Source organism: Larimichthys crocea, chromosome VII (genome assembly GCF_000972845.2).
Source record: "Larimichthys crocea isolate SSNF chromosome VII, L_crocea_2.0, whole genome shotgun sequence".
NCBI classification, from domain to species: domain Eukaryota; kingdom Metazoa; phylum Chordata; class Actinopteri; family Sciaenidae; genus Larimichthys; species Larimichthys crocea.
The window spans coordinates 15471441-15483721 of NC_040017.1; the positions used below are offsets into that span (position 1 = coordinate 15471441).

The following is a 12281-nucleotide window of genomic DNA, read 5'->3' on the forward strand; positions in this document are numbered from 1 at the left end:
CTCAGGTGGGGGATGGGATGCTGTGAGTGAGTCAGCGTTGTCCTTCCATCGCTAATGGCCAGTAAATGTCTATGTTGGAGAGTCTAATTGGATTTCTTTAACAGGAAAGCATCCGTCCAGCTCCATTAGTCGGTGGTAAACAGCAACACACAGCAGAGGGGGGAGGCAGGTGGGAGAGAAAAGGGGGAGAATATCAAGGAGGGAGTTAGAAAAGTAGACAGAGGAAGAAGGAGAAGGGAGAAGTCGTGTTTATTGTTGATCCTGCCGGTCAAAGAACAGTCAAAGGTTCAGTAAATGTTTGTTATACGTGCAGTTGATGACTGAATGAAATGCCAGGAGAGGAGCAGGAATCAGCAAGCAGCTCTGGTGTTATGGTAATTCACTTAACTGCACAAATACAGCATGTGATCGTTTTTCCTGGATGAAGTGTCTTTTGATACCGGATACAGTATAATTGAGCGCTGATTCTGTCAGTTCTTAAAATGAAATGAAATATAAAACAATTACCGTAACCTTTTTTTAAAAAAATAGAATTTATTTGACCAGTTTATAATATATTATTGAGCAAGTCTGTGCTCCAAACATTAATTTTTTAGGAGCCGGTGACCTTCTGCTCACTAACTTTGCTTCTGAAAGTGTGGTCACAAATGATCACGTAATAAAGGAAAATGCTAAATCATACAGTAACTGGAGTAAAATGCATTATCCAACCAGATGTACACAAAGTCTGCAAACACTAGCCACCATAAGCTGCTGGTCATATTAGACCAAGTAAGAAATATGAAACATTTCATGTGTAAGGGAATGAACATGCTTTTTATATCTTTCAAAGTCTCACTTCAACCCCAGGCACACTCACAAGATTTTACCACAGCAGTCTACCAAATCTCACTGTCACAACATTTCACACCAGATAACGGCTATCGTGGCAAAGCTCCATACTCGGTCACATGATGCTGTAGAAAGCCCTTGAAAAAGTTAGTGAGTAGATATGAGATTGTGGTATTACTGTTTCTATGTCATCATTTCAAACTATGAAATAATATACAATGTTAAATAAACTTCCTTCTATTTTAAAGTACGTTTCCGGAACATGGAGACTTAATGGTGCTCTGTGTATTGTCCTTTGTGCTTCTCGAGGTTAAAATGAATAAGTAAAAAGAAAAAAAAGGTCAGTGCAGGACACAAATGAACCACATTTATATTCTTCAACTCCAATATTCTCCCGCCATTGTTTCTTTCTTTACCACGAGAAAAGCTACATTCACCAACACAATGAACAGACACTCGGAAAAGGCTAAATCAAACCTGTCAGCCTTGTTACCTCCAGGCTACAGCCCTTGTTGACATCTCATACATCTAGTGAAACACTGCAATGTAAAGTGAAGTTGGGGTGCCGTTCTATAGACTAGTAGGACAGAGAGAGACCCTGGACGGGGAAAACCACTTGTTCCTCACAGACAGATCATGAAGGAACAGAAGGGCTACTATGCTGCCTGTAAATTGAGCCTTTCTTCCTGTGAGAGGGTGACATGGTGGAATGCAGCACATTAATGTGGACATGGGTGGGCTTCTCATTCCTCTCATAGCATCTCTCTCTTCCCTTTGACCCACCATGGTTTTCTTCTCTCTTCTTTTGCCTCCACGCCTGCTTTGAGTTTGTGTCAACAGGGTGTGTTTCTTCAGAATAATTCAGGTTCTTGTAAGGATGATAATCACCTTGAAGATCTGTCACATCACCATCCCGTCCATGTCTGGCTTAATGGAGCTTTATTGGCATTGTGTTCTGATGTTCACATACTGTAGATATATTAGTATTTGCATTTTGGTGGATAACGAAGAAATATCAGCACAGAAAGTTCGAGAAAATTTAGACATAGTTTGTCCACTAGAGAGCACTTTAAGGAATACCTGACAGTGACCATGTTGTCTTTATCTTTTCCAGCCTGGGCTAATATCGAAGTGAACATGGAAGACAGAGTGGAGGTGTTCAGAGGAGATACGGCTCAGATCGCCTGCATGTTCAAATCATCTGAAGGCATCGGCGCGATGATCATACAGTGGTTCTATGTAAGTATCACCCAGCCTGATGCACACATACACAGAGGGGAGAGGTAGACTGTGTTTATGCATGTGATGTTTCATATGTTTGAACTTTATGAAATTTTAAGGTGACATGGTTGGGTGAGAAGCAGAGACTCTACTACCAGGACTCCACCACAAAGATTCCAGAGCGAGGCACACCGTTCACCGACCGGATTAGTGTGAATGATACCGGAGCCTCGGGAGAGGTGGTGTTGACTATCAACAACGTGCAGCTGGCAGACGAACTGGAATTCATCTGTCTCGTCAAAAGTCTATCAGAGGCACCTGGGGAGGGACGTACAAAGCTGAAAGTGTTTGGTAAGATTCAATTTGAGATGAAGCCTATTTATTATATCAAAACCAAAACTTTAGCTTAAGTTCGACTTCATGCGAAGTAGGACCCAGCTTGACTCATTTGGAGCCATTCTTCTTTATAGTTGCTGGTACATGGCACTTTTTTGGTATCAAATCTAATACTAAATATTGGACTAAAAACACTGAAGAACACTAATTGATCAGAGAGAAACGCCACTTGTGCAACATGGAGCAACCAGATTCATCTCGTTGTTTGTGTTATGCAATCTGTTGTCTTGCTGCCTTCAACCTTTTCTGACTTACTTTCTTTAGTTCTCTTTCTTGTGCAGTTTCCTTTGTGGTCAGGGGGATAGTATCTGCAACAGAAAAACAAAATCAAGTCAAGTCAAGCCGAGACATATCATGCAATGGAAATGAGGCAGATGTTGACGAACTCATCCTCTCACACAATGTTAATCACGCGATGCAACTTACTTACCCTTCAGAGCTACATGAGAACCACTGTAAATCTTGTTCTTTCCTTGCTTAGACGTAAACCAGCGCTTAAAGTGCTTTCATCTAACACATATGAATGAATGCCTGGACTGCCAGTTAAAAAATAAATCAGTTTAACTTCTTGAGGTGAATTAACTTCAACTAATAGTCTTTGAGCAGTTTCACTTCAACTGACACTTAAGCTCACTAAGCACTCAAGTTCATTGTAATGATTACCCTTTAACTTACAACTGCTTCCACCGCTTACGCTACAACTGACTCAACTTTTTTACGCTTACAATAACACTTCAGACCCTTTCAACGCTTCAAATTGCAGTTCAGTTCCTCTCAAGCTAAATATTTTCCACATGCAACACGCGGAGAGTTTCAAACTGTAAATACATCTGACAAAAGACATACTTTTTCTTTAGAAAATGTTGCCTTTTATAGTTCTTAATTATATAATAATATAATTCTTTATTCTTTTGCAGAAACACCAGAGCTTCCTACCATTCAGGGTGTGCAAACAGGGATCTCAGTGAACGATGACGGCCTGTCCCCGGTAAGTAGGCTTTGAGTCCTGAATGACAGAATATAAAAATTACCTCCAGGCTGAAAGTCTCTGCATTTGCACCTCCTTCATTCTCTCTCCTACAGATTGCGTCATGCCTTGTCACCAATGGCTTCCCGAAGCCAAACATCACTTGGTACAGAAACCACACGCCACTACGCAATATAGACGATGGTGAGACGGATCTAAGTTAACATCTGTGATGCACTTCTATATTGTTTTGTGCTGAATGTGGTTTGATGTTCTTTTCTTCTCTTGTCTTGTGTGTTTGTGAATGTTTTTCTGACTTCCAGAGGTGAAAGTCAATCCTAGCAGCACTAGTGAATCCACTGGTCTGTACACAGTCAGCAGTCAGCTAAACATGAAGGTGGTGAAGGCGAACAAAGATGATCAGTTCTACTGTGAGGTCACCTACTTTGTTCCTGGAGGAATCAGGATGACCGAGACCAACCGTATTAACATTACTGTACTCTGTGAGTTTCACACACAGAAGTGACACCAACTGCCTAGTACAGTATCATACCAGTATTTGAATCTTATATCTCAACTCTACTGTCAAGGTTTTCACAAGAGTTTGGTGTGAAATCACGTATTGATTTTGTGCAATAAGCCTGGCATACAGTCAGCTTTCCAATTCATCCTAAATGTGTTTGATGTGGTCAGGGCTTTGTCCACAGAAAACCTAAAAAGCTTTTCCTTCACGGGCCTGGGTTTGTACACGTTGGTGCATCTTAACTGAGGGAACATAAAGAAGAGAAAGATGTTACCCAATGTTATACGATTAAAGAGTTGCATGAGGATTATAAATAAAATAAAATAAAATAACAAAATTACTTTTGCAATACAGTATATACATTAAATTAAGTATTAATTACATTAAATGACATTTGGCATCCATGTTTATTTGGTTTTCTTACTCCAGAAATGTAGTTTTCCACCTGGATGTTGATGTTAATATTATTTATGGGATACATCACTTTAAAGCGGTTTAGTATGGTGTTTATTGACAGCTGTTTACAAGGATATTTAGCCTCAGGATCTCAGTAGATAGTTATGTCCATCACATAAACCTTCTACAGCATTAAGGTTCACCTTGGATTCCTTTTCTCTGTTTCAGATCCATCCACGGAAGTAAGTATTTGGGTGGATTCACCAAAGGGCAAAATCAAGGAAGGGGACGTGGTCGAGCTTCACTGCCAAGGCAACGGGAATAGTCCAACGGAAATTATGACAATCAGTCATAACCAGGTAAGAAAAATAAACCTTTCAGGCTTATTATTCATGCATCAACGCCAGCAGCATAAAGACCTGCTTTGTCTGATCATGATCTGTCTCTGCAGGTGGAGTTGTTGATTTTATTCAGGCCATGATACAGTAATGACAACATACTTATGAATAGTACATTCCCTTTCTGCAAATAGATCCTTCTGAATGTCACAAAGTATAATGTTGAGTTAAAAGTTAAATGCTTATGGGTTGATCAAATTATTTTTGATTTTCTGTAGACTGGTCAGATTTGGGACGGCAAAATGTTGGAGCTGCATAATGTGACCCGTCTACACAATGGACAGTATCAGTGTGGCATAGTAGAGTTGGACACCATGGAGGAGATCCGTGGAGTTACCTCCGTGTTTGTCAACTGTAAGTAACCTGCACTGACATGATTTGTGACTATTAAAACAAACATTTTACCTCCAATACGACTGAACATGCCCGCTTTGAATTCTCTTTCCCTGCTGTGTGTGCAGATCTCGATGCTGCTGTGGTGATGCCCAAAGACACTATTCTGGTGACCCAAGGAGAGGAGCTGAAAGCCACCTGCAACGCCCTCTCTTCTCTGCAGACAGACACAACTTGGTTTAAGGTCACATACGTATATACAGTACAACACATTTATATAAAGAGCAATGCATCTAGAAAATGTATTTTATAATTATTATTTTATTTGATGATCAGCCGTTCGTCAGTTGAATTAAACACTTGTGAAAGCTCAGTTTGCTGCATAACTTTGAGTAAAGGTTTGTTGAATCAGTCGTCTGATCTGACCATCTGACCAAAAACTAGTACATTGGTAGCCCTGCTTCATATCTACTCATGTGCATGTCAGTGTGTGTATGTGTCTCTGTGTGTGTGTGTGTGTGTGTGTGTGTTAAATGTATTTTTGTGTCCTGTTGTGTGTAGAACGGAAAGGTGGTTACAAAGGGCCACAGTTTGATGCTGAAGGACGCTACGTTTGACACAGCAGGGACATATATGTGTGTGGTGACTGTTCCTGAGATCGAGGGAATGCAAACCAGTGAGGTACTTCATGTTAAAGTCCAAGGTAAATCTGATTATAGATACCGAATATTACATTTCTTTCTGATCAATAATCAGTCTTTAAGAAATATCATTACATGATGTACTGTATCATGCAATGTAATCTCTGCAGGCCCACCAAAGATCATGGAGCAGGAGCACAAAGATTTGGAGGAGAGTGTTGGTAACGCAGTCGATTTGAGCTGCAATGTCAGAGGTTTCCCTGCTCCCAGTGTTACCTGGACCACCTCAGATGGAAAGGTACAGCAGAGGAACACCTCTTATTCTTGTATTAACTACAGTTGCGACAGAAATGGCTAGTTTTTCTAAATGTGTTCTCACTAGATGAGAACTCAATTTCCTTAATGTCCTGAAGACTTTATTTCAGGTCAAACTGATCATCCAAACCCCTCAGAGGTTTACAGTATGTTATCCATGTTGTTATAGTACAGAAAGGTCTTAAGTATGTTTGTTTGATTTTACTTATTATGACATTTATTCTACATATGATAAAAAAAGGAGTAGGAGTAGGTTGGTAGACTGTAGATTACACTGTGTGTCTAACATTCTCTTATCAATTTCAGTTACAGTAATTTACCTAACAGGGACATTCATTCAAGGATGGTTAGCAATGGTAGGACTGCAATGTTGATCGACCGCTCTGTGCATTACTTTTACCGAAATATCAAAAATATATTTAAAAGAAGTTTGCACCGATATTCATAGTGCAGAGAGGATGTATGCTAATGACTTTGATGATCCTCCCTGACCTCGTATCTCATGCCACTGGCAGGTCAAAATTCTCACTTATACAGTGAATTAAACATCCAGCAGACCCTGACATTCATGGTTCCCAGATAACAAATCCTGTTTACTTTGGTCACTTTTGTACTTTGGAGTGAAATGTCTTTTCAGCTGTTAGATGGATTGGCATGCATTTAGTAAGACATTGATGTCCTTGTTATAATGATGATGAATTTTTTAATTTGTCAAATACTTGCAGCTACTACCTGCAAGACCAATGACATTCTTGTTAGCCTCAGCTGTACTTTGTGTTTAGTGCTAAATACTTGTGAAATACATTACCTACTCTAGCTTTAAGTGTGATATCTTCGACACCACCAGTCTCGTTTTTGATAAAACTCAAGTGGATTGTTTTTGCACTTTTCTTCAGCCTGTGACAGGATGTGTCAGAGCTGCAGTCAACTCTTCACATCTGTGCAGGAGAAAGGGAAGCCTTTTCTTTTGTGGGACCTTCTTTTTTTCTCTACATCTTTCATTGTGTGTTTTTGTGCCAGGTTATCGAGACAGCAACCAAAGAAGAAACCGAGGATGGGGTTCACAGCGTGGTCAGTATCGAGGTCACCTCTGACATCACTGCTTTCTGCAATGCCACCAACGAATACGGCACTGACGCCGTAACCTTCGCCATCAAAGCCAGTGAGTTCCTCCCGCTTGCTTGTGTTTCCTGTCTTTGGCTCTTTGTGTTTATTTGCGTCTACGTCTCTATCTGATGTCCCCCACCACCTTTTCCCCATCTGTTCCCACCCTTCACGTCTGTGTCACTTTGTGTTCGTTGTCTATTTTTACTTTTGTCTGAAGGCCTCGAGCTCTGCCGTGTGCTGTGATGTGATGCCTGTCATTTTGGACATTTCAATCAGTGTTGTTGTGTCGGACGGGATGCTGCATTAGCTGTGCGGCTGTTAAATGTGCTCCCCTCCTACCCCTAATGTGCTAACAGTGAGTGTCCTCCCATTTGTGCCTCTTAACTGTTTTCAGCGATAAACACCACCACACCAGCCAACACCACCACCACCACTACTACTACTAGCACTACCACTCCTATGCCCTCTAGCACAGGTAAGACCACAGTCACTTTGCACTGCTCACCAAAGCACCACTCGAGTCAACTGCAATACATCTAGAAAACTGCGATGAAAAGGATTCAACTGAGAGTGATACTTCAGTTAAGGTCATTATCTGCCTGTTCAGCGTTCACACACTTGCTTTCATTTGCGGCCTGGCTGTGCTGTTTGTCTGTGAGTCAGGCAGAAAGAATGAGAGCAAGAGGAAAACTAGGAAGCACAAATAACCACACTGGCATGACGGAAAGGTCATTACTGAAATGTTGGTTAATGATCACACTGCCTACAAACTGTGGTTTCTACAAGGCATTTATGGTTTTCAAATGGGTGATATTACTAAGGGTCTGTTATCGCTGGAAGGTGTTTTATTGACTGATTTGTTTGCACGGCTCTTATTCTCTGCTCGTTATGTTATTCAACTGTATTTTCTTATATGTGCTCTTTAAATGAACACCATAATGTACGTGAAAACCAGCAGCATGAGAGGAGGTTTCATCCCAAGAATCATTCAATGAATGAATCAATCAATGAAATCAGATGAAAATGATTTACCATTTGCATACAGCACTGTTAGGGCTGTACTAGGTGCAGACACGTACACCAAACCACAAACACAAACACACACATGCATCAGTGTGACTCTAGAAAGCAGCTGATGCTTTAAATGCACTCAGAGAGAGTCTCCTGACTCCCATTATCGGTGCTGCCTTGTGTTCGCTCACTTTCTGCTTCTCTCTGTCTTGTAACGTCATGCCAGAAAATTTCCAGCCCCCTCAGAGGAAAGCTGTTCTGGGATGTCATCTCTGAAAACAGTGCTGGTTAAATGAGATTAATCAGGGCTGCTTTGGGAGATGACGGTTGTGCCGCTGACCAGAGTCAGCCTATCAGGCTAGATGTTTAGCTCTTAGCTGATAAACATTTGATGTGTATTCAGTTCAGGCCTCTACTGTATGTGTATGTCTGTGTGTATGTGTGTCAGGCCTGCTGATATGAGTTATTTAATACACTCAGCCCACCCACTGATAATTGTGCTCATGTGGTTTTTCTCAGTCAAAGCCAAAACAGCTATCCCACCAAAGAAAATCAAGCAAGGTTTGTATGTTTCACTGCTGAAGACTCTCTCTCTCTCTCACCTCTGTACCTCAAAGACAAAAAGCTTCCCACCATATCCCCTCCACAGCACCTCCCTCTCTCGCCTGCCAGCATCCACCCCGATGAACAAAACATCAAACCATCATTGAGTTGTTCATCTTCACCTCTTCCTGTGCATGCTGTCATGCTGTTGTATGAGCACACCTCTCTTCTCTACACTTTGCACACCTTCCTTCCTTTAGGTTGCCAGGTTAAGGTCACGTGAATCATGCTAAGGCTGCACTCTCTTTAGACGCTCTATAAAATGCTATCTACCGCACCCACACATGTGGAATGCTGCACAGCCTGCCCGGTGCGATCCTGTATCCGACTCTCATGCCTCATACCGTCATCTCATTCATAATCCAGTTACAGTGAGTAACTCTGTGGTTGTTTTTCTGCTTCTTCCCCAGGAGAGGGCAGAGGTGTCATCATTGCAGTCGTCATTATCTGCATCCTGCTGCTGGCCATCTTGGGGAGTACGCTCTACTTCCTGTACAAAAAGGGCAAGATCTGTGGTCGATCCGGCAAGCAGGACCTGTAAGTGGACGGAGAGACAGTTGATGTGTTTAGCCCTTTAGACACAGCATCAATTTTAGTGGACATTGAATATGTAAATGCACTATTTTAAAGATGGAAATAGACTCTAAATAGCTTTTGGTGACAGAATAAGACATTAATTAACAGCAGCATGGCAGAGGGACAAAACAAGGATTGGAAAACAGTTTATAAATCCATCATATAAAAACTACAAAACCTTAAATCAGTAGAGCCAATTCAATCAGAGCATATTCTATCTTGATATTAAGTTAAAGATGCTTCCATATTTTCCTTGTAGAGTTAAAGTGGTGATTGGTCATTGGCTGTTTGGCACCATGCATAGTACATTTTAGATGTCTCCAGATCCACCTATGGACTCATATGAATGTTATGTCAGGTTATGAAATGTTTGGCATGATGGCAGACAGAATTTAGGAGCCAGATATTTCCTTCAGGAGTTGGTGGAGACCAGAAACAGACTAGCTAAAATGAGATTTGTCAGGTGGATGCAAACACAACTGGAACACTAATGTTGCTCTGTAACTGCTGGATGTGTAAATATGCAACTGTCGTCTGCTAACAAGTTCACCGTATCATCGTAAAGGTAATAATACATGTATGACAGTGTTGTGTTTCCCCCTACATGTCCAACAAAGTCATTCAAAACAAAATGCATCATTGTGATTGGATAGAAGAACTTTTGTCATATGTATATTTGTGACTTTAAGGAGTTTTTTTTTTTTTTTTTTTTGGTCCTGTAGCACCAAAGAGAAGTCCAGCAAAGATAACATCGTGGTGGAGATGAAGAGCGACAACACAGAGGAAGCCGTGCTGCTCGAGGTCAACGGAGAAAAGCGACCTCCCAGCGACCAGGTAGATATCTACTGTAGATGATGCTATTTTCATGCTAGTCTGATTACACCATTAACATATTTACACATCCTCCCTCTCTCCCTTCTCTCTTCCTCATTGTCGCTTGTGTTTTAATGTCTGTGTTTGGCCTCTGGAGTAAAGGGCGGTGAGTACCTGGACGTGCAGAAGTGAGGAGATGACTGCAGACGTTCCAACAGCTGCTCCTGTTCTTCCCTCTCAGGCTCAGACCAGCCGATGCCTTCAAGCTTCCACCACAGCTCGTTTAGCCCAGAGTTACGTCATGGAAAAGCTCAGCTGTCTGTCAGTTAATATTATGATGGACGGCCGAGACTCAAATTACTCCAAGCTGCAGCTTCTAGCTTACCCGTCTTTTACATCCCAGAAAACTTCTGCTGTAATTCAGCTTGAATTCGACTTTAACGAGAAGTGATTTGAGCGGCCCATGACATAACTCTGCCAATAAATCTTCCACCTTTTAAACCAAGGACTGTCCATTGCCTATAGTTCTCGTTATCATGAGCCTTGTATACTGCTGATTGTCCGTAGAACAATAATTAGAGCACAACATTGACCAGAGACTGTTTTTATACCCGACTAAGCATCACCTCAGGCAAAGCAATCACTGAGAAGAGCAGCCCGAAACAGCTCTTTATCAAGTGTATATATTATAATCTATGTATATATTTCTTTATTTAAAATAACACAATTGAAAAAAAAAACAACCAAAAATAATCAACCAGATAGTGTTATGGAGAGAAAGAAGATTTAGGTAGGTGTCTGTTTTTCTTGTTCTTTTTTGTCCCTTTCCTGTTTTGCTTAAGTCTGTACACTGAAATCTTTGGAGATGCAACGATGCTTCCCCCTACAGCCAGTTACAGCCTCACTATAAAAGCTGCCTTTTAGTTCTGAATACAACATTGTTGGTCATGTAGTCACACATCGTTCACATTTGTAGTTTTTCAAAATTTTCTACCACTAGCACTCACACACACTTATTTTCACACATCCCAGTCTGTGCGTATTAAAGAAGAATTTTTTTTTTGTTGCGGGTGAATAATCTGTTCAACATTTGACATAGGAGAGTTATATGTTATATGTAGTTGTAACTCTTTATGTTGATATTTCAATGCGTGTGCCTGAGTTTAAGCATTGCCAACAGCCGAGTTAAAAGATTATAGATGCCTTAAATTTTCAATCAAAGCCTATAGAAATATCAACAAACCCAACATTTTGTATTGTTGTTTATATTTAATGTTCCGTGCACTGATTTGTGGTTATTCTTAATGCAGCTGTGTTTCTCTAATGCGAAACAGTTGTTTTGTTTAATGTGACTGTGTGTGAATTAAATGTACTTCTGTAGCTATATTTTTTAAATTTCTTTTTCAAGAGGAAGGATGAGGGTAGAACAGATTATTGGTCCCTGGTATGGCTCATGGCATGAAGTTGCCCTCCTTATAAGAAAAACATATGTTTCTGTTTAAGGAATTCATTCATGTGTTGACTGAAACTTGAAATAATCTGTTGGATCCCAGAGAGACACAAAATCCCCCTCAGACATGACGACTAGTGACATGACAACTTCAGTATATGACTACTGAGGAGGGCAATGACTGTGACTCCACGTATGCAAATCACATTTGTAGACAATCAGGTATCATCCATACTCACCCCTCGTGCCCTCTGTTAGTCTGTTGTTTTCTGCTGTTTTTAAGGACTACCACTGTTAAATTGTTTTGGATGTTTGAATTTTAATGCCTTGGAGTTGTAAAATGTCAATGTATGTCAAAAATGTCAATGTAATTGGTTTGAATGTCACAGATGACATTCAAACCAATTAGCTAAAAAAAATCATTGTAGTTTTTGAAAATTATACCAAATAAAGATTGACCGTTAAACGAAAAGAGAGTACAACAATGACCTATCTGTGTTTAACAAAGTAAGACATCTTTAATATCAAATTTCTGGTCTGTTTTCTGAATGATTTTCTTATAATTTCCTCATAGGTTTACCCAGAAAGAGTCACTGCACGTAATAATCTTTAATTCTAGACAAATCATGCTTAATCAATGTGAAATGCATCTACAACCAGGCAACCATACAATTCAAAATATGTATATTATTTATATTAA

General features: G+C 40.4%; 1 protein-coding gene across 4 annotated transcripts in view; it reads left to right on the forward strand.

Moving 5' to 3' along the window:
* Positions 1-12055, forward strand: part of mcamb (melanoma cell adhesion molecule b) — a 35886-nt gene extending 23831 nt beyond the window's left edge. Inside the window, exons 2-17 of one of the 4 annotated variants that reach the window (XM_019264126.2) lie at positions 1946-2070; positions 2172-2403; positions 3366-3436; positions 3532-3619; positions 3739-3918; positions 4563-4693; positions 4951-5086; positions 5194-5309; positions 5627-5768; positions 5877-6004; positions 7042-7183; positions 7523-7603; positions 8659-8700; positions 9153-9279; positions 10041-10152; positions 10289-12055. In XM_019264126.2, coding sequence (XP_019119671.2) covers positions 1946-2070; positions 2172-2403; positions 3366-3436; positions 3532-3619; positions 3739-3918; positions 4563-4693; positions 4951-5086; positions 5194-5309; positions 5627-5768; positions 5877-6004; positions 7042-7183; positions 7523-7603; positions 8659-8700; positions 9153-9279; positions 10041-10152; positions 10289-10291 — 1856 coding nt within the window. In that variant the 3' untranslated portion in view covers positions 10292-12055. The remainder of the gene's footprint in view (positions 1-1945; positions 2071-2171; positions 2404-3365; positions 3437-3531; positions 3620-3738; positions 3919-4562; positions 4694-4950; positions 5087-5193; positions 5310-5626; positions 5769-5876; positions 6005-7041; positions 7184-7522; positions 7604-8658; positions 8701-9152; positions 9280-10040; positions 10153-10288) is intronic. The other 3 variants (XM_010752480.3, XM_010752488.3, XM_010752495.3) reach the window with 3 other exon arrangements.
* Positions 12056-12281: the final 226 nt, after the last annotated feature.